This window comes from Notothenia rossii, assembly GCF_949606895.1.
Source record: "Notothenia rossii genome assembly, chromosome: 8".
NCBI classification, from domain to species: Eukaryota; Metazoa; Chordata; class Actinopteri; order Perciformes; family Nototheniidae; genus Notothenia; species Notothenia rossii.
In genome coordinates this window covers 69,463,033-69,489,094 of record NC_136906.1, presented here as the reverse complement: position 1 = coordinate 69,489,094, position 26,062 = coordinate 69,463,033, and the positions used below count along the sequence as shown (strand labels likewise).

Below are 26,062 nucleotides of genomic sequence, written 5' to 3'. Positions count from 1 at the left end.
TGTGGATAATGTTATATAATATATTTAGATTATTATTAGTCATGCTTCGTGGATAATCATTTGTGTTGTTGTATATTAATCTGATGTTATTTTTCTGAAGTAGTTGAGTTATTTTTGGGTTTATAACCATTCAGAAAATATTTAGAAGAGCTCTGGGACAAAAGCGACACCTATGCTTGTTTTATCCAATTATTTTTGAGCAAACCCCTAAAAAAATAAGAATAAATCAGAAAACAATCCTTACATTTTAGATCCAAAAATGTTTAAGTCTGCTTACTTTGTGAGTCAAGGTGAATCCACCAAGGCATACTGCTCTCCGCTGAGTCTTAAGTTCATCAAATAAAACAAAGATTAAGACTATTAAAATAAATCATGAAGACAGATCAGTCTTAATGTTTTCCGATATATTTCCATGTAGGCTGGTTATACTGGTTCCCTTGTAGAAAAACATCATTGCATTATTGGGATCTGGCTTGCAAATAAAAGCTTTACAATGACCACTTTGATGTTTCTATATAAAGTTAAATGCTTAGTAGGTCTCATGGGAGAGCAGTCACAATACCGGATCCTGATTGGCTGAATTCCCTGCTCTGTCTGATTGTCAGGATCAGAGCAATTACTGGATTAAGGGACTCAAGTCAAGATCCCACCCAGGTCTGAAACACTGACAGCATAAAGTAAAATGGGTTAATTAACTACTTTACATTGTCACTCATGTCAAATTAATCAAGTTGAACCACATCATCTCTAAATATATGTTTGATCACTTGTAAATAAAGAAGTCAGGCCCCTTTAAATGTTGAAAAGGCATCCGGACAGGTAAATGCATCATTAATGACTCCTGTTGAAGAACTGTCCATGGTGCTGAAATCAGGCTGCATAATGTTTTACTTATCTGGAAGTTTTTTGTAAATTAATTTTCAAGCCATTAAAATAATTAAAACATGTAGGAGATATTTTACTGTTATTCTGCTAAATAAGCCTGCATGGCACACTCTCTGGCTACCTGTCATCATAACCGAGCTGAGCTAAGAGAATGAATCTCAGTTAAGATAATCATCTCCTGAGCTAAACACCATGCAGTGTCTGCAGGCTTTAAGATGATCTGCCTGGTCAGTTTTAAGGGATGCTTGGCTGCGTGGATCTTTACCCGGCTTGAATTCTCCCCATTATTTGCTCTCTGAAGCTTTGTGACTTCTCCCTAAAGCCAATTGGTTCACGGCTGGTCGGTCAGGGGCCTGCAAAGTGATAGCAGGGCATAAAAAAGATGGTCAAACTCTGGCCTGCAGGCAGTGACTGTCTATAGGAATGGCATTCAGAATATAAACTTTAAATATCAAAACCTGAGATTTTAATCACCTTTATATGGAAGAGTGTTGTTATAATATAGTTTCGCACAATTAAAAGGCAATGCTGAGCTGGAAAAAATATATATTAACAGGTGTGTAAAGTATGCTAACAGCATGCTATTTACAGCAGGGCTTTAAGAGAAAGGGTGTGTTCTCATTGTCCAAAAACCATAAAGGGTTTTAACACATTCAGAGCAGACGTATTGTGTTGTGTTGACTTCTATTGGACTCTCACTCGTTTTCTCGTTGTTTAAGTCTCTCCTATAGTATGTCAAGTATCCGCATACTGATGCTGAGCTCCCGAAAAAACAGATACACAATCCACTGGTCCCTTTGTTAGCGTCATTTCATTGACTGTCGGAGCAGAAGAGAGTCACTAATACAAAAAAAGTGAAAGAAGGCAACCCCGGCAACCATGATGTTGGTTATATTTGTGTAAAGGCTATCAGTGAATGAGGAGGATTAGGACGAGTTAAGGAGATTATGTCACACATTCACTATTCACCCCACCCCGGCAGCCACCCACACACACATGCGCACACACTTAAATATAACTGAAAATGTTATTGATCCGTCATACTGGAAACATGCAGTCTTTAAATTAGTACACGGTAATTGTTTATTAGTAGGCGAAGTGTTTCATTTCGTTATTAAATCACCAAGGAAACACGTGGTCTTTTCAAATGATTTGAATCCTTTTTGAAAAATGGTCGGGAAATAGTGCCTAATAAGGTGTATTGTAGCCTTTATTGTGTGGACTTTTTATAGGAAGTAAAAAAACACAACATGTGGCTTTCAGTGTGCCTGCAGCAAAATCAAAGGAATATTATAGAGATTTCTCCTCAGGCTTGTTAGTCTCCAGCCTCGGCTGCTCAGCTAAAGGCTGAAAGAAACAACAATGGCTGATTGCAATTAACTACGCCTCTCCGCCTCGCCCCTGTCCGCTTAAATCGACACTTTGTGAGTCCATATGGCCTTTAGTGTACCGTGGGAATGAACACAATTAAAAACAGAATATGGATTTCTGGAGTTACCCGGCGAAAACGCAGCAAGCTGTCAAGGTCAGGGTGTCAGTGCGCGAGGCCGTGCAGCCTGCGGACAACCGGGCACGGGTGATGCACATTTAGCCCGTTTACCCACCAGTTAGACACAGTTAGTGGATTAGGTAATTAATTTAAAGCCATTAAGCCAACAAAGATTAAAAGGAGTAAATAATAGTATCGAATTATTACTGTTATTTTTATTAGGATTGATTATAAAAATTATAAAAGGGGAAGTTCTGCATAAGATTTGATGTTTTGTTTTACTTGTGTTTGTTTTAAAATGAGAAAACGTGTGAAGAAAAACCGTGCAGGTCGGTTGTTACTGCAGAAGAGAAGTCAAAAGGAAGAACAACATTAGAGAATGTAACAATAAGGTATAGTGTTATAAAAACATTTTTCTTTAAAACTAAGATTGAAACATCTCACATCAAAGTGTTCAGGGCAGTGCAATGTAAAGTGTTTATGAATGTGTATACAAAAATGTACACTAATTTGAAACTTTAAGCGAATAAAAACATTTTTTTTGTTATCACCACTTCTAAAGAGAAGAGTATTTAAATATTTGTATTTGTATATTTTACGTTTTGTCTTTCTTATAAGCCATAACGTTTAAAATGCAGGGGTGAGAGTGGAAGTCACTTGGTTTTATGAATGGATTGTTTTTGTTTTTTAAAAAGGTGTCTTTCATGCAAAAAGGCATGTCTGTATATTAAAGTCCTACTAACGAGCTCTTACCTCAGATTGTACACGTCAATCAATGGCCAGTCTTTGAATGGACACTTGCAAATGAGCCAAAAAACAGGCTAGTTAAAACACGTGCAACAGGTTGAAAAACACTGACATCAGTGAAGCTCAAAATGACTTAAATACAAACAATTAAGAAAGGAAACTCAGCTAGTACTTGCCACCTTAATAATAAAACAAAATGTTGTTTTAATTCTTTCTGATGATAGATAATAAAGCACATGTTCAATAAATCTCGACTGATCAGTGCCACACGCACTTATTCTTCAGTCTTAACTGCGTAACCCCCCTGTATAAAACAACCTCTTATACCTCGGTTACTCTAAGAATCGTAAAGCCTGCATTCGTCTTCTATTTATTTATAAAATATTGTAGTGGTCATTAAAAAGTGATAGGGTCATTTAAGGTTTTTTTGTCAAAAGTGCAGCCTATAATTAATGCATGTTAAACTGAAACAACTCTAAATGTTGTAGAAAACAGGCGTGCAACACGTGTTTTTTGTTTGCAATGCCTCTTGATCAATGAGCAAGGCACTTCCCATCACTTGCACACACATTCACACGATCCCTCACACACACACACCCTCCCTCACACACCAGTGACGTCAGGCTGGAGTTTGGAGTAGAAAGCCAAGTGGATGAAGGAAGTGGAGATCTCCACCCTCCAGCCTCCAGCCTCCAGCCTCCAGCCTCCCCCTGACACTTCTCATAAATATTACCGAGGCTTATTCGAGGAACTCGCACCACTAAGTCACATCGGGTCGTGGTTTTAACAAGCTTTTACCTGTCAGAATATCCGAAATCAAGATTTGTTTCTGCTTTCACACCGGTGTTGTGCTCCAGGCTGCGTTTCTCCAAATCAAACTTTATGCACCGGCTCTCGCTCGCAGATCTGGAGGGCTGCCGCCGTGAACAGGTCGCTGCAGTCCGGGGGACCCTGCGTATCAGAGGCAAAGATTGACCGAAACAATGTTCAAACGTGGGTCATAATTCTGGCTCTTCGACCGGAGATCTACTCTGTCAAGTTTGGCAACTCGGGACATAGACTTGCCGATCTCATCGCCGCTGGCAAAGACTTACAGGAAAGTGCTGCGGTTTCACGAGTTGTTTTTGGCAGCAGCAACAAGAAGAGAAAGAGGACATTTTTCCTTCTAAACTTTATTATTAAATCGAGTGTCCATGATGAGCAAACCCGCAGGCTCAACAAGTGGCTGCCTGGATATTCTGAATGTCAAATCAAGTAAGTGTTCCTGACGCTTGTGCAGAATATTGAGTAGCCCGGTGTGTTAGAATAAGTGCTCTATAATGGGACTTACTTTCACATGGAGTGTTAAACATGAACATGAAGCTGCTGCACGGTTATGTTATCAGGGATTCACTGCAATAATTCAGTCAGTTCATTCATTGTGATCGTAGTGAAATGTGAGTGGAGTTCCGTGGGAAATCTTCAGAGTATATACTGTTTCGCATGAGCGATAATTAAAGCGGCATCAGTCTGACATATTTTCAAAAATATATAGTTTTTGTAAAGTTGATCACGTTTTCAAAAGAAAATATTAAACTGTAGGCATGCTCCGAATATTCCTCTAACGTGCTGCCACTTGTTGCCTGTAATTTCACTGTCAGTAACTATTATAAAAGAGTAATAATGCAAAAAACAGAAAGATATTTAATGAACATATGATAATACTTTTATAAGAGATTTATTTATTTTACGGCGTTGCTGTTTTAAACAAATAAATAAATAACCCTTACCTGTCTTTAGGTCTGCGTCCGCGCTTTTCTGTACTACTGTGATAAAACAAAAACAACAATAATTGAAAACTTCATTTATATATAAATCCTGAATGTCTTCGGTATATTAAATATAATTAAGTATTTTTCTTGTAAGATTTTAGATGGTTAAAGGTTTATTACAAGAACCTTAACATGCATTTGTGTTTATGTTAGGCCTCCTGGATTTTCAATGAATCCAAATTAAACCTCAATAATAATGCAGACATCTTTGTTATTATTTTTTCTAAAAGAAAGCAATTTATATTATTTTAACATTTGCCTGTCTCTTCATCGCTTCCTTGTCTACATGTATTCAAGCAAAACTGCTGCTTTAGCTTTTTAATCCTTAGAAGCTTAAATGTTTAATTTGCTAATAATAACCATTACATTTTAGATTACAATAAAACTAGGAAAATCCAACATTACAAATACTGTCATTCAAGTTCATACTCACATTATGGGTGGTCAGAAATGTCCTGCACTCAGTAAAAGTTTATTTCCACTTCTTTTAGCAGGTTTTCTTCTACATTAATAGAATATGCCATATATCTTCAAGTAATTACTGCACACAATGGAGACGAATTGGACTCCCACAGTGGGAAGTTAAATACATTTCACCAATTCACAACAAAATTGTGCGTCATTTTATTTAATTGACTCTCTTCAAACTAGTTTTATATTTTGCTGGGCTCGGAATTTCGCCAAATTTCCTTCGTAAATATGTACTCTTTAAACTTTTATTTTAGGAGTTTGCAAACTAACTAACGAGTTGCATAGGATTTGGATATTTTAATGATGTTAATAAGTAATTGACTCCAATAAGTACAGTCAACATTTCTATTTTTTTTTATTTGAAAATCGAGAATCTACTAGGCCTACAGACAAATGTAGACATAACTTATTATAGTGCAGGTTGATTTTCTGATGAGATGACTTTCAACAGGCCAACTCTATAGAAACCCTTCCCAGGCATAAATGCTACATAAAAAGTAGCCTCTCTCTATCTTACGGCAATTACACGGCTGTGGCCAGCAGTTAAATAGCCTACATGGCCTTCTGGTTCTCCATTATCTGGCTATTGAAGCCCTATAACTCTCCTCCTGAAGTCATTGTTTTTGCAGCTCAGTAGTTATTCCCATGCTACCCTTTTTGACGGGTCACTGGTGAATCAATGAGCAGGTGGCAAAACGTCAGTGTAATTACATAGACGGCTTTCCCTCCAGAATAAAAAAAAAAGGCTCCCTCATATGCATACAAATATACTTCTTTTTAATAGATTTGAATACAAAATCTTCACACAAAAAAATCACATTTTTTCATCTACACCGGGGTCGATTTACATACACTTCATTTGAGTTGGTGAAACGAGTTGGTGCGCATTATTCTCATGGTGCAGTGTCACTCCCTAATCCTGGGGCCTATAGACCTGCGGGATAAAGCAGCTGTCGAGTCCCATTATGAAGGGGAGTTGGCAGCTTGTCGAGATCCAGGCAGTCAGACGAGGTTCAATGGGGGAAAATCATTAAGTTAACACTTTCCCCTAATGTCTCCATTGTGCCCCCTCAGGCCATTGTCTTAGAGAGCTCAGATATGACGCTTCCCACCGGACTTTATTCTTGAAATGTACGCCGTGAATTCCCATGCTCGGACGAGGCAATGTCCAGTGTGTGTGTGTGTGTGTGTGTGTGTGTGTGTGTGTGTGTGTGTGTGTGTGTGTGTGTGTGTGTGTGTGTGTGTGTGTGTGTGTGTGTGTGTGTGTGTGTGTTCTCGGACAAAGACAAGTCATTTGTAGGGTGCTTTTCCCTTTGCTCAACTGTGTAAAACGACCGTTTGGTTATACTGTATGTTAACAATGGCAATTTAAGCATCTATCCTGACAGCTCTACGGAACTAATTTCACTGAACTATAGAAGTTTTGTGTAACTTTTCGAGATGTTGTTGCAACTCATCCAGATGTTATATATTGACGATAACAAATTGTAATTATTATTATTTTCAATGCTCAATGTATTAATTTAAATTGAAATGTGGGACAATTTAGTGAATGGTGTCTAACAGAATTGTGTGCCTTTCTCAGGTCGAATACTGGACATCCCATGCAAAGTGTGTGGTGACCGCAGCTCAGGGAAACACTACGGTGTTTACGCCTGTGACGGCTGCTCGGGATTCTTCAAGAGGAGCATCCGCAGAAACAGGACATACGTCTGTAAATCTGGCTCTCAGGTGAGGCCTCCTACTTTTGTTTTTTCTTTTTAAGCATAACCTTTATCAAGCACATGCTCCTCTAGTCCTCATTTTTACATAGGCCTGTGAAAAAGTGCAAGCTCCATAAATAAGCAATATTTGATTGTGTTGTTTGTGCAACATTTTTGGGGAGAATCAAACAAGTTGTAGATACAAGTATGTCGCGATTTTGGATACATATTCAGTCTCGTTCTCTCAGTAATTACTTATTAGCAAGTTACAGTTACTGCACTTGTGCCAAGAGAGATTAGTATTATCAATCTTATAAGTGACACGACGTCGCTAGTCCTCCTCATAAAACGATTACAAGCTTTATGTACGGTTTGCACATTTTACGCGCAGATCCTGCTTTTCCCTTCTGGCGCTGTGTTAAGTCTCCCTTGATGAGCCTAATTGTGTCATGCCTGGACCATTAAGTATTGGGCTAAACACTGCGCTGCTATAATATACCAGGTGTAATCCAATCTAATGTGATGACTCGAAAGCGAGGATTTAGGCAGCAGAGGGCGGGATAGAGTACTTATCCTCCGGATGACGCCGCACTGGAGCCGCAGGGGAGCAGGTCGATAACGACACGATAATAGCACGATCTTTCACCTGGAAATTGGCCTCCCAGGGAGATAATAGCAAGAAGCATTTAGTCGTTTAAGATGATAGAAATAAAACGGAAGTCTCTAACTCTCTTGCTCCCATTCTCTCCCCCTCTCTCTTTTTGTACAGGGTGGCTGTCCCGTGGACAAAACTCACAGAAACCAGTGCAGAGCGTGCCGGTTGAAAAAGTGTCTCGATGTGAACATGAATAAAGACGGTAAATGGGCTTAATTTAATTATCACTTTGGCCATAGACACGCTATGCAGTGGCGTTCGGGTTGGAGTTTGGAAACGTGTTTTAAGGATGTTAATTAAGGCTGAAAAGAAGTAACAGGTTGATGATTACCTGCTCTGCAGTAACTTTAAAGGGGTTGTTATTTTATATCTGTGGGACACTTAGATTACCAATTATTCTTTTATTTTACACAAATAAAATGTGCACATTAACTTCTTAATTTTACGAATGCTTAAAGACTTAAATACAATAAACTATTACGTGCAGTTACTAAGAAACAAATGAGATAATTAGCCTCTCACTTTTGCAGAGATCATTCCTTCACTGTGTGTCGCTATACTGTCCCGTTTCACAGCCGTTCAACACGAGAGGGGGCCACGGACGTCTACCATCCGCAAACAGGTCGCCCTATATTTCCGGGGGCACAAAGAGGTAAACGGATCGACCCATTTCCCGGGATCCTCTCTGTCTGGCCCTCCCTTCTTTACCACGGTCACGCAACTGGATCCTCACAACCTGGATATGAGCGCAGCAAACACACCGGAGAGACAGGCCCTGGTGGGTCTGGCACAACCCACTCCGAAGGTATACTTTGGGAAACAATACTTGTTTTTTATTGTTATTATTTTATCTTTAGGATATAATAGCGACCAGTCGTACTTGATTGAGTATTGATGTCATGAGTTTACTGATCTATCCGTGCTTTATTGTGATGTGGGCCATTTTGTAAAGCACTTCGAGCTTCACGTGCTGTATGAAAGGTGCTATATAAATAAAGCTTTATTAATAGCTTTATTATTCCTTAGATTTTGACATTTACAGCATTTCATGTATTTATTTTGTAATCTAGATTAATCTGAATATAGGCTACAATTCATCTAACAGTTACTGATATTCCGTTGATATCTGTATTACAGCCTTCCAAAATGTTATTATAGGATTACAGTTTTTCTGCTTTGGGGTTAGAAGTTGAAATTCTTGCCCCGATTTAGCCCGGTAAGAGCCTCAACTCCGCCTATCAGATTTCTCACTGTAAATCCACCACAAGCAACACTAATAATTATAAAACCAGGTGCTGGGGCTTGGAATTTGACCTTTGCTAGTTACCATTCTGTGAACTGTGTTTCATTATGACATACACTGATACATTTAGTGATGATTATCTCTGCCTGCAGTACCCCCATGAAGTCAGTGGCACCCCCATGTACCTCTACGAAGTGGCGACTGAGTCTGTGTGTGAGTCAGCAGCGCGCCTCCTCTTCATGAGCATCAAGTGGGCAAAGAGTGTTCCCGCATTCTCCACCCTTCCTTTATCAGACCAGGTACGCTTTGGAGTACAAATATTACCATACAGAAAACGTACAAGAGTCGATTTGCTCAATGTAACTTGATTCTTTTTTTACTTTAAATGTTGTTAAACTGGTACAATCACGAAAAAAACGAACTCCTCTGTGCGCAATATGGAATCGTGTTTTACGCAAGAGTTGTATTGCACCAAATAAATAATATTACGACTCACATTCTTGCTTGATTGGAGATACAGTTCAACACTGACATGCTACCTGTTTTTGTAGCTGATTCTGTTGGAGGACGCTTGGAGGGAATTATTTGTTCTGGGCATCGCGCAGTGGGCCATTCCTGTGGACTCCTCTACTCTTCTAGCCGTTTCTGGTACGTATGAGAGCACATCTGAATACAGGCCAATAGCAGGCCTCATGAGCTGCAGATGTAAATGCATGCATATACACAAGTGTTATCAAAATGACAATTTCTCTGTATTTATTTGTAGGAATGAACACCGAAAACACAGAGTCTCAGCGGATGAATAAGATCATTTCTGAGATACAAGCACTTCAAGAGGTGGTCACCAGATTCAGGCACATGCGTCTGGATGCAACAGAGTTCGCCTGTTTGAAATGCATCGTGACTTTTAAAGCCGGTGAGTACCATTGTCCCAAGGTGTATTTTAAATTGTTCTCATTTAACCTAACGAAGGTCCAGATGGGGGACTAATAACTTTGGTAACACATATGTCGTTATTAAGGATTTTGCTTCTTTCTTATAGTTCCTACGCATGGCAACACTGAGTTAAGAAGTTTCCGCAACGCCAGCGCCATCGCTGCACTACAAGACGAGGCACAGCTCACCCTCAACAGTTACATACACACCAGGTAAGAACCAATTATTTACCCCTCTTTTTTATCTTCTCCAATCCTTCCATCCCTCTATCTGTCATGTTTCACGCCTATAAGCCGAGCCGTGTCGTGCAGATAACCATTAGCCAGCTTCATTATAAAGTTAATGAGGCAATAAGCCACTGTATCATCCTGTAATTGAGCGCAGGTGCGCTTTTAATTAGCAGCTATTCGAATCACAGGTGTGCGTTAATTGGCCAGGCAGCGTCAGACATTGAGAACAGAGAACCGGAGAGAGCGGCTGTTTTTGACCCCAGTGATGTGTTTCAGGTACCCGACCCAGCCGTGTCGCTTCGGGAAGCTGCTTCTGCTCTTGCCGGCTCTCCGCTCGGTGGGCCCTTCCACCATCGAGGAGGTGTTCTTCAAGAAGACCATCGGCAACGTGCCCATCACCCGGCTCCTCTCCGACATGTACAAGTCCAGCGATATATGAATTCTCGCCACCTGGAAAAAATACTTGAGCTAAAAAGGCCCAGAGAGACCCACCAGCAGGCGACAGAAATCCAATCATAGCAGGTGTAACCGTGGGTTGAATTATTGCTGAGCACACAATCTCTTAGGCTGTCTTAAAATAGCCTGTTTAGGCTTATAGGCTCCTTTGAAACAAAGACTGCAACACAGCCGGAACTCACTAAGTAGCCTGTTAACAGTTGCTCTAGTTAAGAATTAGCCAGTAACTTTCATTGTAGAATTACCTGTTTGATACTGCAGCCTGCAGTGTTCAAGACTCCGGAGGAAGAGCACCTGCCAAGTACTGACAAAGAAATATTATATATAAAAGACGTTTTTTGAGTGTCTGTGAGACCAATGAGCTTGATGACCAATTCAGTATTTTATTGCTGTGATCAATCCCAATGGAGGAAACCAAAAAATAAAATACAAAAATAAAATGAAGCATGTGAATCGCTGTCCCTCCGATCTGGTGCTGAAACCAAACGCATGGTGGAAGAGGCGCCAACTCTATGAAGACATAGGGGGAAAAGACTTTTGAAGGATATGCTTGCATTGCCTCTCGCCTGTAAAACTACATTCATCTGAAGATGGTGTTTGTATTTAAGTGGTTACTGTCCTGTTTGTGTTGCGGTGTCCTGTTTGAGGCTGTTTTAGGTCCACTTTGTGAAGTTAGGCACTAACACTGGATACAATAATATTCAGCACTTGGAAATGTTTTTGTGGACTGTGATGTTTTTATTCTGCTGTAAATATTTGGAGTTATAACTATTTAGAGTTGTAACCAAGAGAATAAAAGACAATGAATTAAACTGCTTTTAAATAACCCAGATATTAAACTACTGGCGAAGGTCTTCTTAGATCTAAATGTGAAGTACATTTACAGATATTTTAAGATTTAAGGGGGAAACAAAATACATGCATTTACGTATTAAACACATGCACAAGTAATGAATAACTTCTTCAAGACTCATAATGAATGACAGTTTGTGATTTGTTCGCACTTTATGGATGATTAAATCAGGATTGTTCAGTAAAAATAAGTTGAATCATTCATTTATATGCAACTAACTTAGCTAAAATCCAGTTAGATAAAAAACAACATGGCATTTCAGATCCATCAGCTCATTTGTCCAGCTTCTAATCCAAACATTTATTTATTCTAATCAAACTGCAAGTCAGATGCAAACATTCAAAACTGCTGCTTTAGGGTGGCAAATAAATAAAGTGACAACTGTGTAAATAAGACAACATAAATGTTTGTGATTACTTTGACACTACTATTTTAAGTTATCGGGATGACATGTCCCTTCAATTAAAGCAATGTTGTGATACTTCTTTACCAAAAAAAGAGTTCATGAAAATGTACTAAAAGTTTGAATAATAAAGAATAAACGACGGAGAACTTTTCTGCTTTCAGAACGATTAATCAGACCCGAAATGCCTTTTTTATGTAACTGGATGGAGCGTAAACAGATCACATAAAGCCTGACTTGATCATCATGATATACCCTGTATGAAATAATCAGGAGTCAGCCATTGTGTATGCATTACTTTGGCCTTTCGAGGTAGTATTTTTCAAATAAAAACTCAGGACGGTTGCATTAAGCTTTGATTTGCCAAAGGCCTAAACTTTTTTTGTAATGAAATGAACAGGTTATGTATTTATTGAATAAGTGCTGTAATAAAACATTTAGGATAATTTTTGTGGCAACTCGCAGCAGACTATCCAATGTGAAGTGTGAGAGAGGTCAACCGTCCAAATCAACAAATGTATGCGTGTGTGGAGACATTTCACCTATTTTATTGGAAAATCTTCAAAATAAACAAAAATGGCACAGCAGTATACAAATCTCAAAATGCATATAGCCAGTAGAAATACTGCAGTTCCCTCTGTGTAAATTACTTCTTTCTTATTAGAAAATCATTGTGATAACTGGTCAGGTGCTGGTTGGTACACACAGGTGCTTCCTTTTGAAGAGGATCAACTGAGTGTGATTTAAAAGTTGAGGCCCATCAAATATACGTGTGTGTGTGTGTGTGTGTGTGTGTGTGTGTGTGTGTGTGTGTGTGTGTGTGTGTGTGTGTGTGTGTGTGTGTGTGTGTGTGTGTGTGTGTGTGTGTGTGTGTGTGTTAGTTGCCAGTTATGGTGTGCAACATACCAGCATTGGATATATATATGATGGGAAACGCTGTGTGTCTTTACAAGAGCTTTGCATACATAGAATGCTCATTCAATGTAACTATATACATGAATATATTCAAGACATAGCTAAATGATAAATACATTATATATCCAGGTTAGTGGCATTTCCAGACATAAAGAGAAATTACTATAAATTACCTTCAATCACAGAAATGTCGAACATTCTTGACTCCAATTAGAAAGTGAAAAAACATAGATCATTGTCACTAATTAAACTAAAAGAGGCAGTGAACGTTATTACTTTGGGGGGGGGGGGGGGGGGGGCGTGTGGAGGAAAAGTGGAAATGTTTATTGTCTGAGAGAAACCTGGAGCAGTGAAGAGAGCTTTGGACAGTCGGGCTGAGCAGCGCAGAGCCATCTTTTCTCTCAGGCTTGTCTGATTTTGGATGGGGTGTAGCTCTTGTCCAAAGACTCGTCCTGTAGAAACATGTGCAGGCAGCGTTCGTTCTGAGCTAGAGGATGACCCGCCACTCTGAAACACACAAGAGCAAAAAGGCAGGTTTGAAACTCGAGTGCCTGTTCAAAGATGGGACTTGGTGACAGGAATGTACCATTGGACATAAAGACACACATTAATGGGGCAGAGTTTGACGAGAGCGTGGGACTTACCTTAAGGTGAGAAGTCTGGAAAAGATTTAACATGAATGACCAAAAGAATAGGGAAACATTTCTTAATCATCAGTGAACAGTTTTACTATCTGAACGGTCAGGAGTTTCCACCTCCGTAAGTGTTTTCAAATAACTGATGAATTAGCTTAAGTGTTGGTATCCCTGATGTGAATGGAGGCAGCAGCAATAACTATTTAAAATACAAATCTATACCTATTTAAAAAGGGAGCTATTATGCAAAATCAACTTGTTCATGTCTTTTATACATCAACATGTGTCCCCTCTGTGTAAAGAGATTCTGAAAGTTTCAGGAAAAAAGATTCAAATCTAGACTCAGTCACTCAGTCAGTTACATAACATGATTAGTTTTCTCCTCTTCTCCAAACCATATAAAGGGAAAGAAAGAAAGACTAGCAGAGGAGAAAGACCAATCTTCCCAGGTAGATGATACATAAGAGCCCTCTATAAGAGCTTCAACCCATAAACGAGATACTCCACTACCATGTTGAATGACAGTTGGCAGGAGATAGTGTGAAAGTGTTGTTTAAAAGACAACTTGAAATACATCAGATTTTTCTTTGGTAAATCTGGTTTCCACACATCTATCCTTTCTATTATTATTATTAACTTCTGCAGGAGGTCATAGATTAGGTCATATGAACGAGCATCTCTGTATTTGTCCAGGGTTCATTTTCAAACTTCCAATCAGCCTAAAAAATGTGCTCATTTATGATTGTATGCTTAAGGATTTGTCATGGCTGGGATTATTTTTGAGAAAGCTATTCCATTGACGGTTTTAGGAGCTCCTTGACTACTGACTACTTTGAATCGTTGGGTAGGGGCTGCTGCTTTGGTTTGGACTGCTTTGGAACAGTTTACAGGACTATTACAGCTAACAGAGCTAACAGCTAAGGGCAGTTAGCACACACAGGACTACCTGTTTCAGTTCAGAGGAGGCGAGCAGTCAACATTAAGTCTTACACAGTAAACCGTGTTTAATTTGACAACGCCATTGGCTGAGTATCTCCCCAAATGTTTTTGAGAGGCTACCAGTCATCTAATTTAGCCAATTTACTGGTATGCCTATGAAGAATGAAATCGGCAGAGCTTGCATATTTTCCCATTTTACTTACTTAAGGGTATATTTCGACCAAACAATAGTTTATGATTGTCAAAACAGAAGAAAGACCTTACCAAGAGTGAGTTTAAATTAGGATTGGACGAAATAAACGAGGTGTGTTTTAAGGTTAATAAACAAGGCAATTTAGATGCTTTGAGTTGAGAGAATAATTCCTCTCTTGACCTTTTGTGAGCTTAATCTCTTTATTCAGTAAAACAAAGTAGATGACTCGCTGCTCGGAACAGAAGTTCTGTCGTCCAACACATAGACCTATTCAAAAAATGATAGGATACAGCTGTTGATTTAGATATGTTCTAGATGATTTTAAAACCAATTCTGTTAACCCTTCTAAATACTGTATGTTTGATGACTGCATGTTCCTGTTAAAGCCACTTTGACATCAGATTTACCTTCAGTTGAACCAAAAGAAGCTTAATGAGAATGAGCCAGTGCACCTGAGACCCCAAAAAACATTTCTGAGAAAAGATCAACATGATGAAATCATACGTATGCATGCGTCATAAACCCTTACTGGAAATATTTAGAAAAATAGAGCGGCCCGGGGTATTCATTCAAATGCAAGGACAATCAAAGCAGAGATCGTGCCTGCTCCCCAACATAGCCTGTTTAATAGCTTTTGGAAATTGAGATGATGACATGGAGGACAAGGTGCAGCTGAAGCATGCTCAAATGTCAAGGCCTGGCTTGCTTTTTGAAGCCATTCGTCTTTACCTGAAGCATGAATTATGTTTGACTAGCCTAATCAAAAGCTAATGGTTATCTCCTCTCCTCCCTCTCAATGTTCCACGGCGACAATCATGTTTACCATGCCAAGAGATTTCCTCTTCACAATGCTCTCAATCACAGCTTCAACAATGCTGCCAGCCACACGGGCCAGTATTAAGTGTGAACAATGATATGATCAACAGGAGTGCTTCATTCATACGAAGCAAGGGGGGGGGGGGGGGGGTCTTAATTACCAACACATTCATCTTCTTTAAAAAACATATTTATGGATTTAAATTTTCTCAACTGTCTTTGAGCACTTAATATTCAAAAAGGAAACATTGATGCATTTGCACATGAAACAAAGATAATGGCCAAGTCTGCAATCAAAGCAAATCATTACAATCACGCTGTAACTTTTATTGTTCCGCAGCTGAAAACGAGGATGCTGGATCAAAAATAAGCAGAGGTGCACACACGATCCCGCGGAACAACGCGCTGTAATTTGAGCTGCAATTATCATAAATTACACATCAACAATAAAACAAATGTGGGGAAAATGATGTTGTGGGGGTGCACACTTAAGTCCTCTTTGGTTGTTCTTGTCTTTTGCAAAGTAATTATAAAAAGAGAATTAAGGAGGATGGAGAGGAAAAAGAGCCGTCTGTCTGCAGGTTCAGTTTGTTAACAATATGAAGAGAAGTGAAAAAGTTGAATCTACTTATTGCACAAACTCTTTTGTTGTTCGCAAGAGTTACCATAATACCCCGCTAAGGCAGGAGCAGCAAACGATGAAGGGGAATTTGTAAAGAATAAATAGTTTTAACCTCTTGCAAAGAGGGAGGGAGAAAGACACGGTGAGACTTACTTGTTGAGAAACTGCTCCAGAGACTGTCTCCGCTCCTCGACAAAAGAGTCATCAAATATCCCATCATCCCCTCGAAACGGAAGCTGCCGGAACAGAGCTTTTCCTGGGAGAGGAGGGACGACCACCTGAAGTATAAGAGTAACCACAGCAAAAATAATCATACAGCAGAACTTAAATGGGCTTATAGGACACTTTAAGTTCACTTTTTTGTGTTTTAAGCTTGGGAGGAACTCACACATTTGCAGGAATGAGTTTTCAATGAAAGAAGCTAACAGTAAGCTCCACATTTTTTTATTAAAGTGGACCTATCATACTATATTTGAATAATATAGTGTAGGACCATACCTATATAAAGGCATATTTATACATTTTATTTTTCAAAATACCAAACAGATCATGCATTTTAGCCATTCCTCATTTCGCTCAATTTAACACTGTCTTTGCATGGGCTGATTCTGTGAGAACAGCACCATCTACAGATCTGGCATATGTACTACAGCGTCTCCAGCGCTTACGAACGGCATTGTCCGTGGCTGTCTCCTCCTGATTGGTGGAGTTGGCCCAATAGCCGTAGCGCCACTTCTGTGACGTCATAGAAGTGTTCAAATCTGGATCAGTCTGTATCAGATCCGTTGCAGCCCCTTTTTAAGAGATTTGGGTATGGAGGAAAATAGAGAGGGTTGTGTTTTCTGACACTTGGTGAGTTCCCTGGAACACCGGGGACATATATTCATGTATAAAAGATGTACAAAAGTGCATTTTGCAAGATAGGTCACCTTTAAACGAGAAAGTCTCCAGTTGGCAACAATGATAGCCTTTTCCTTTGGCCCTGCAAAAGCCACTAACTCAAAATGAACATGTTAATGGCTGATGTAATTACAGCTTTCAAGCTAGCGGCATGATAACAACTCTGGTAGAGTACATACAGGTCAGTCCGTCAAATCCGTCCTTCAAATCTGTTCAATGAGAAATGATTGAAAAAGGTTGTCGTAAAGGTTAACTCGGAAGAGACCACTATTTATACCGCTGATTTTCACCACCTACTTATTTTTGTCTTGCATCAGCTACAGATTTCTTTTTTTGGCCGATGATTTGATTTATTGAAGGCTGTCTGTATGTGAAGAGAATTTCAAAAGAATATAATTAAAAATAAAACATTATTCCTCGCTTGAATATTCTAAAAGTTATAGAGATTGTGTAGAGTGTGATTTGGTGAGGACATTTTGACATGCCTTTTCTGAGGCTCTAAACTGGATTTGTGGCCTTCAATGACAGCAGGAGACAAAGCACCCAGACCACATTAAGGTTACATCTTCTTTAACAAACAGCAAAGGCTCAAAAGATTACTTCACAACTTTCTCTCCCATACAAAAACATGGCACGTGATCATTGTTGTGTACTGATTTGATAAGATAAGTACTCAAGCGCCTTTGTGTTGAGTTCACCTCAATGGCTCACCTTGCTTTCCCTCTCCAGCTCCGTTCTGAGCCACTCAAAGTCGCTGTACCGCCTCCGTACGCTCGACTCCTTCAGCTTGAAGATGGGTAGGTTGGTCTGTGGGTACAAACACACAAATGGCAAACTGTTAAAGGATGTCACTTTAAGGATTGTGTGCAGATTGTCCTTATTCCTGACACCATATCAAGCCAGTGCTTCTATTCCAGTAAGCAACATAAAGGGTGTTTACTCTCCTTTTCAATATACTATACTGGATTTATGAGCTCAACTGTTAGTTACTATTCACATTTGGACCAAACAGAAAGAAAGAAATCAGAAAATATGAAAACATACCATTCTCTGTTGCTCGATACATTATGAACTGTTACTCTGCTGAACGGGATGATGGATAAAGCTCTGAATATAAGGCATGTATCGCTTGGGGATGTAAGTATATGATCGCGGGTGTATTGTCAAGGACTCAAGGAAGCGCAGTGTTGAGTGTAAGGTTGTTCCTTTGAGTGATTTAGTTTGAGTAGTAACACCAAAGCGAGCGCGTTCTTCACAGGCACGTTCTGAGGAGCACTTATCTGTATCAAAAGGTGGAAAATTATCATTCGAAATCTAGAGAAAACTTTATGCTGAGAAAGAGTGAAAGGCGTTATTGAACTGGGTTTGGGCTGTAACCTTGTGTTAGCTACTCTGACTTCATTGAAAGGAAGAAAAGGAGGAGAAAAGAAACAAAAAAACAAAGACTCCTTCACCAAACTGAAAAGCAAAATGGAAAGTTCACCTATGTTACGCTCACCGAGGTCAATCGCACTCAGAGTGTATGGCCATTTTCTCTATGTTGTACACCCATGCGCAGATAGGTGCATCATTCTTAGTGGCAGTTTTAACACTTGAGAATTTATTTTTATATAAATTAAAAAAAAAGTAGAGATGTTTTGACATTGACAGAACATTGAGCAAACAGCAAATGACAGCACAATGCCAAACCTCTTCACTAGTCCTGACAGTACATGGCCATCCTGTGACAATGTACGAACAAGGAGGGAGTGAATAAGCATTTCATTGGCAGGCCACATTCACAGAAGGTCAGAATTCATGGAAATAGTCATCACAAGAGCAAAGCATTTGAACAAGTAGGTGCAGCAGGAATACAGTGTGAGCTGCAGACTGATCGATGAGCAGACGACTGTGCGCAGTAGAGGGGATGGAGAGTTAACTAGAAGGCTGAGTAAATGGCTGAACAAAAGAACACAGAGGGGGTGTAGGCGGTCATAAAGGAAGAGCAGAAAAAAACTGGAGGGGTTGTGGGCTTCATCTGGTCTGTGCAGGACTAATTGAGGAGGAGGGAGAGCAGGAGTGGTCTTTTTGCTCTCATGGTCTCTCCCTTTCAGTCTTTTCCCTCTTTATGTCTCTTGCTCCGTGATAATAAGTCAGATTTTCTGCCCTTGAGACTCCTCTTGTGGTGTTTCAATGGGGGAAACCGAAGCATTGGTTGTCTTCCCCCTCTGCTCCATCCACCCTTCAGTAAAACATTATAGATCCCGCCAACATTTGGTTGGTAAGGGCAAATTTGTTTGATCAAATTTTTATAAATAGCGGTGAGAGCTGCCGATTTCATATTTGACGTTAAAACTAAAATGTTACTAATGGAAATAATTGAAATAGAACCCTAATGTATGTCACTCTGTTGTCAATGTATTTGATACACAGATCTTTTTAATCAAATATCCACGTCACACACAGTTTCTATTAAAGGTCCCATGTCATGCTTTTCCGGTTATTACCCGTCCCCTTGTGTGTTATGAAGGTTTTTATGCATGGAAACGGTCTGCAGAGTCAAAACCCTCAAAGTACACCCTGGAGCGAGTAAAACTCTAACACAGAAAATACCTCCCCAAAACGCCTCGTTGGAGGACGTGACTGTCCATTTGATTCTTCCGGGTACGCATGATGTCAACCGTACCCGGAACGAAATGGACCAATCCGTGGAACTGTTACGTTACGTCCGCGGAGCCGTTACGTTAAGCCCCCGCTGATTGGTCCAAATTGACCAATCCACGGACTTCCTCACGCACACACACACACACACACACTCACTCAGTCAGTGCAAGCAGCTCTGCTGATCTCTCCTCCCTGGCTGCAGGCTGATAAAAGACAGTTGGGATCGCGGCGAAATTCTCTCTGCAGACCCATTCTCACAGCGTTTATCAACCTTCTTCTTACTCAATATCAAGCCACACTTATTGTTTTTACTTTGGCTGTGACTTTGTGTGTGCTCAGGGTGAGTTTGGCTGTGTTTCGCTGTGTATCGCTAAACAAGGAAACCACACCTCCACGGAGCTCAGCCCGATTCACAACGTCCCGACCAATCAGAGCACACTGTGCTCACAGGGAGGGTGGGGGCTGGAGCTATTGGAGCCGTTAAAGGCAGAGAGTGAAATTCAGTGAATACACGTAGTTTACAGAGATGCTGTATGAGAAACCAATGTGAGTTTGGAAAATTGCACAATATAAATCTATTCTAGTAGACCTCAACAATGGAATTATGATCAGTGGAAATGGCCATGACATGGGACCTTTAACGAGAGTAACAAGTATGTGTTGAAGCACCTTGCACTGTAAAGACTGTTATGCTCTACCTTTTATAACTGGCTGCTTACTTACGCATGCTTAGTGGTTGGGATTTGATATCTGATCATTATATTAGCCTGGTGTTTGATTCCAACTCATTTCAAAATGTCAAGATAGCTCTATTAGTTCATTTAGCTGTTTTACTGTAACACCCATCTTTAGCCACCGCCTCTATTTTTTTTAAACAAACCATTTTGTAACTGGTATCTTTCTGTCACCTTTGTGGCGGATGCACACTCCCTCTTTCCCACTGTGTGTTTCTGTTACACAAGAGCCCTGAAAACCTCTCTTTCCCACTTATTTCAAGTTCTCTCCAGGTGAAGTTGTCAATGAGCCCCTCACTCCTCCTCTTTCTCAGGTCACAGGAGAAGTGGATTATCTAAGCTTTATCACCCCAGTGCTCTAGCATTAACTCCACTCTCCTCTCACCGTGGTCTGTTACCTCTCAGCATGGAGCGCCGCAAAGTTAATCCCCACCACAACAGATCACAGTTACAGGTAATCTGCCACCGCCGTGACTCTAATCCCATCATGTGCACACACAGAAAACACTTAACCACGCGCAAGCACACACTGGCGTACACGAAGTGGGCATGCACAGGTGTTAATTATGAGGTTTGACCAGTCACACAGTTAACAATGTAAATATAATAGCCCGAGGCGTTCAAACTTGTTTATGCACACACAGTCCAACCCGGACTTCTCATCTCAACACAATGAAGCCAGCAGTGAGAGTGTAAGGAAAGAAAGTCACCTGGCCTTTCAATCGTCTCGCCCTCTCTACCCCTGTGATTATGAGATTTGGCCTTGCAGGACAAGGGGAGGAACGAAAATTACAGAAGTGAAAAAGGAGAGGTCTCACTCGCTTTCTCTCACACACACACACACACACAGTGAAGGAGGCGGTGCGTGAGAGCCCTACAAGTCAAAGATAAGGTTTCCCAGCCTCTGTTCTCTTCACGGTTGGTTAGCGGTTAGGGACCGGTGTCTCAACTTACTGGCCCCTGCAGTGATTGGGAGGTGGGACCAGCCCACACCCAGCCGGGTCTTAGCATTTCATTTATTGTCTAAAAAGGCACACTTTGCCTCTCTCACTTCCTAAGGGACTGGGTTAGGGTTAGCGAAACAACAAAAACATGGAGGGAAATTAAGCCAGCAGAAAGGACAACAGCCAAACTTGGAGAAAGACGAAGAAAAAAACCCCACACAAATAAGGAATGAATGGTTGTATTAAAAGCAGCTTTAAAAGAGAAAATGCTTTGAAAAAGACCATAAAGATAGATATAGTTCCTTCAAAGTAAACCACCTAGCTCTACTTTCCATTATGAGTGACTAAGGTGCAATCTATGCTCCATAGGAAGAGCATGTGATTCATAATGTGTGGGACACAATACCTTGGGCTCATTGAAAATGGGTTGAAAAGAGGCAGAACCCTTAAAAACAGCGAGACAGAGAAAGAGCGAGAGAGGGGACAAAGATCACTCATATCCTGAGAGAACAGTTCAAGGCCACCATGCATTAGCTTTTAGCAGGATGGATTAAGTCAAGTTTGAGAGTGCGCATCCTAAACCTCCCCATGCCCCCTTCTTACCCCTCCCATATACTCTCCTTTCAGAATAATAGCATAAAAAATTGCAACATAATACCATCTCATTGCATCATATTCCAGAGTGGGGGGAAAAAAGACAGGGAACAAAAGCTTTCGGGCTATGGGTCTTTCGCTCTCGCTTCTCCATGTACTCTCTCTCACTCGTTCACTCGCTTGCCGGCCCTTGCGGCCTGACAGCCTACCCTCTCTCCGACTCGCCTAGCTGGCAAAAAGCTGCTTTGTTGCCATAGTATCAACTCCCACTTTTGATACTGTCATTTCAAGTAGGATATGGTAGCCTTGATACAATATGTTCCCTATTTCCATTAAAATAGTTGTCGAAGAGGATGCTGTAGACTTTGGATTACACTTGACTGTGCCTGACAAGCGCCCCCCCCCCCCCCCCCCCCCCCCCACCACACACCCGCCTCTTCCCATTTTATTAATGACCAAAGGCCCCATGGCCCAAATGGAAAAGAGAAAGAAAGAGAAGCTATGAGAGTAGAGAAGAGGAGGGGTGGAAGACTGAGTGAGAGTGAACGACACAGCTATAAGAGGGCTTTTATGTACTCCTATCCATAAACAAAGTGAGATCCCGAAGTTCGCTCCCTTGAATGTGCTCTCTGGGTGAGATGGGAACCAACTTAAGACAAGACATTTTGATAATACCCAACAACCCCCCCCCCCCCCCCCCCTCACACACAAACACCCCAACTCCATGTTTGCTGAGGGTCCAGACAAATACACTACGCTGCTTAAGAAGGACCTCGAAAGCCAGCAACCACACAAAAAAACATTACGGTGATATGATAGGACTCTGTAGAATAACTCATCACCGACATGAGAAACACGTGCAGAGGCAGAAAAGAAACAGAAGCTACCAGCTTCATGTGGTCTATAGGCCATTTGAGAAACTACGCTTAAATCGCAAGGATTTAGGTGAGAACAAAAATCCATTGTTTCAACACGACCTTGGACATTACAAGTCTGCTCAGGCAAAATGAGATATCCTTTTACTCCTCCTTTCACTAAGAACTTAGCTTCCACCTCTTTCAAAATCTGACTGAAATAAGTATATTGATCCCATTGATTTAAAAAACAAAACAATGCAGGCCTGGTTGTCAAAAGCGACTATGTTTCCTACCTCAAAGGATAACGTTTCTCACATGATAACAACATATTTACATAGTTTGTTTCAACAACTACTTGTTAAACATGCAGCAACTGCAAAGTCAAAACTCAAATACACACTGTCATTTATTGAAAGAGTAAAATAAACAATATCATGTGATGAAAATACATTGCTCTGGTGTTTATGCTATATATGAAATCATATCATCAAAAGGGGCTTCAGTGACACATTATCAACAACGCAACTGACTGCACACAGCTGGGAGTGAAATGGGATAAGTGGGCAATGGGATGAAGGCTGGTGAGGGGGTGGCTTTCTGCCCTCCCATGGGTGGGGGACAGGGGGTAAGGATGGGGGGGGAAAACGCTCCAGCTCCCCCACACACCCTGGCCTGTTTCATTCTTCTCTTCTCTCAATGAGGGGATTAGGTAGACTCTCTCAGTGTGGCCACAAGGGCTCTCTCGATTTGGAGGTGGATAGCAGGACAGCGGTGAGAACAGGAGACAAGGGAAAGTGTTATGAAACAGAAAGTATCAAGCATAGTTAGAGGATAGAAAAAAGTAGTTCTGAATATTACAAGTAAAATGGAAACAATAAGAGCAAAGCATAGGCTATGCATTCCAGGCCGAGGCATTGTGGCTAACGTTCTTAACTTACTGGAGATGGAGGAAAATGCTTCTAAAGAAAGCTGAAGAAAGGAGAAGGAGAGAAGCAAAGCAAAGTTGACACCACGTTTGTTGAGAAGTGAGGGATGCGCCGCTTCTTCTGTGGTCTTATGCAAAGCAGGGTCACACAGGGCTATGAGGTGCACAATAATGCTGATTACACGCATATGCTAATTATAACACACTAATTAAGTACAGTAGCCTTATATTCAACGCTAATGCCTGGAGACGGTTTCTCTTTCCTCAACCCATTTCTTAAGGTAAAGGGAAACTATAAATACTTTAGGGCTGCTCCCCAATCTAATCCAGGCCACTAACTACAGGGGTGTCAATCAACTGAAATGACAATTTAAAGATAAAAGACAGGGCAATCAGACGAGACGAATGACTGCCTGATCATTTCAGATTCTCAATAAAGCCTGCACATTTAAAGCGCATACAGAAGAGCCCTGGAATGGCTCAATTTACGCAAAAGCGTATGTGGTGACAGAAATGAAAGTTTGTCAAATCTTGAAAACTGGTGCTACCACTTTCTTTCTATGCATGTGTCATATTGGAAAGAGACAATTATAGCTAATCATAATGCAAGTAATAATTTAAGCAAATGTCTTATTTAAGTTTGACAAATTCTTCATAACCTTTGAAACGGGGGTCAATATTTTTTAATCAAGCTCCAAAACATCAAGGTAAGTGGACCTTGTGATCATTTTTGTCAATCATCATCCTTCTCTACTATTTGTCAGTTGGTTAAAGTACAGTCTTTGCATTATTTGTCTAAAATCATTCAAGCTGACTCAGCCTTGATTTACAGAGGAAAATACCAATGAGACACATCTGTGTTTCGCAATAGCAAGGACTGTCCAACTGTTTTTCTCCTCAATGATTGCGCAATAACAGCACATTTCTGGATGGTGTGTAAGGCAATAGTCTAACATGTAACATTTAACTTTGAAGAAACAATATTGTATATGTTTTTTGACACAACCATTTGGACCAACTACTATAGTTTACCAACAGATGGCAGGAACCTCTCTAAGAAGACCATCATTTGTTCTCTTCTACAAGTATTCAGTAGGACAGGACTCAGGAGGAAGGAAATGTGGTGGGGGGGTTGGGAGCGACTGGAAAGGATCCGGTAGCACGTTGCATCCTGTCCAGTTTCAAAGAAGCTGACTTGCAAAGTTATGTTCCTCTTTAGCCCAGCATTGGAGCATTTTTGATGACCTATCATTAAAGTCAGGTCAGAGTAAGCACTCTTGAAAAAACAGACACCCTTACTCAAGTAATAGTAGTATAGGATATAGATGAGCATCTTGTCATACATGACTTCAAGTTGGTTCTTAAGTGTAACCCATTCTGTTATCTATTCTTTGCAGTCAGAAAATGGGGTGTGGCAGGAGTTCAAACCTGAACTGTCTTGGCAGGGTAAACTTTTATGATGTGTTGTTTCATATTCGTTTACTCAGTTTGCTGCAAGGGTAATGTGACAGTTATTTGAAGACTTGTATGAATTGGTAAAACAGTGAAATGTCACGCCACGGAAGAAAAACACTTGAGGCCAATGTAAACACATTTCCTTCGTAAACAGAGACAGCTGTTACAAGTTAGGCAAACATTAGGTTCAATGTCCCTGTTAACATTGTTATCAACATTTCTCCATTACTTATTAACAAACGTATAATCAAATAACTTGGTTAGCTGTTCAAAGCTAACATCAGTAACGTTAACTCGTTACCTTACTGTCAGACAGCTAAACAGTGTTAGCTTGTTTTATGAGGGTTACTAGCCTGCTAACTAGCGTTAGCAAACTCGTGTTGCAAATACAAATGCACAGACATTTCTACACATAATTAAATATCGACTATGTGATTGTATACGCATCCTTTATTGCTCTGGGCGACCCCGATGTCATGAAGTCATAACTTTCTCTGTTAACAGGAAAGACGTTAGATACTTCAGGTAGCTAGCTTAAAAGCTAACATCATTAGCAGTTGTTACCTTCAGTCTGACTTCATAGGTGGTGTATCTGGTCCTGCCAACCCCGATGGTCTCAGGGTTGCTTACATCAATTTCTAGAAAATTACTTGGAGGTCCATAAGCGTCATTTAGGTTCTGGGGCTTGGAGAAGAGCCTTCTTGTGTCAGCTATGGTATCAGCCATTTCTCCCCTGTCCTTCTAGCAGCTAGTGATAGTGTGAAGCTAGCCAGAATACAAATACCTACATTCCGTTACTCACCTTCAAAATAAAACATTTGGTGAATGTTGTGCACGGGTAATTGGACGTATGGAGACAAGCGCACTCTTTAAGGAGATGTTTTGTATTAAATTATAGTATATGTTTATATATGTGACTTTTTACAGGACGCTGTTGTTTATGCAGCACACAAGTTTAGGGGTAACTTTTAATTTGAAGGTAAATCATACAGTTTCCGGTTTTGATAG

At 40.4% G+C, this 26,062-nt stretch overlaps 2 protein-coding genes across 3 annotated transcripts; one reads left to right on the top strand and one right to left on the bottom strand.

The window, feature by feature from the left end:
- Positions 1 to 4,314: 4,314 nt before the first annotated feature.
- nr2e1 (nuclear receptor subfamily 2, group E, member 1) lies at positions 4,315 to 10,845 on the top strand (the record flags this gene model as incomplete). The annotated part of the gene is made up of 9 exons (XM_079642815.1): positions 4,315 to 4,375; positions 6,989 to 7,134; positions 7,876 to 7,963; positions 8,337 to 8,566; positions 9,157 to 9,303; positions 9,556 to 9,652; positions 9,771 to 9,920; positions 10,047 to 10,152; positions 10,447 to 10,845. The coding sequence occupies 9 exons, from the start codon at positions 4,315 to 4,317 to the stop codon at positions 10,607 to 10,609; spliced, it is 1,188 nt and encodes a 395-aa protein (XP_079498941.1). The 3' UTR covers positions 10,610 to 10,845.
- A 150-nt stretch (positions 10,846 to 10,995) lies between these two features.
- Positions 10,996 to 25,823, bottom strand: snx3 (sorting nexin 3). 2 transcript variants are annotated; one of them, XR_013801301.1, is made up of 5 exons: positions 25,619 to 25,823; positions 17,614 to 17,709; positions 16,156 to 16,280; positions 13,139 to 13,304; positions 10,996 to 11,136 (listed from the first exon to the last, which is right to left on the bottom strand). XR_013801301.1 is itself a non-coding variant. In XM_079642822.1 (4 exons), exons 1-4 carry the CDS (start codon positions 25,778 to 25,780, stop codon positions 13,199 to 13,201), a joined length of 489 nt encoding a protein of 162 aa, XP_079498948.1. In that variant the 5' UTR covers positions 25,781 to 25,823; the 3' UTR covers positions 12,415 to 13,198. The 2 variants fall into 2 exon arrangements, 1 of the variants encoding a protein (XP_079498948.1); XM_079642822.1 differs by lacking the exon at positions 10,996 to 11,136 and having other exon boundaries at positions 12,415 to 13,304.
- Positions 25,824 to 26,062: the final 239 nt, after the last annotated feature.

Coding starts and splice junctions, on each gene's coding strand:
- snx3 (XM_079642822.1), bottom strand. CDS start 25,780: ATGGCTGATACCATAGCTGACACAAGAAGGCTCTTCTCCAAGCCCCAG. Junction 16,281..17,613: donor AGCTGGAGAGGGAAAGCAAG/GTGAGCCATTGA, acceptor CTTATACTTCAG/GTGGTCGTCCCTCCTCTCCC. Junction 13,305..16,155: donor CTGGAGCAGTTTCTCAACAA/GTAAGTCTCACC, acceptor TGTGTGTTTCAG/AGTGGCGGGTCATCCTCTAG.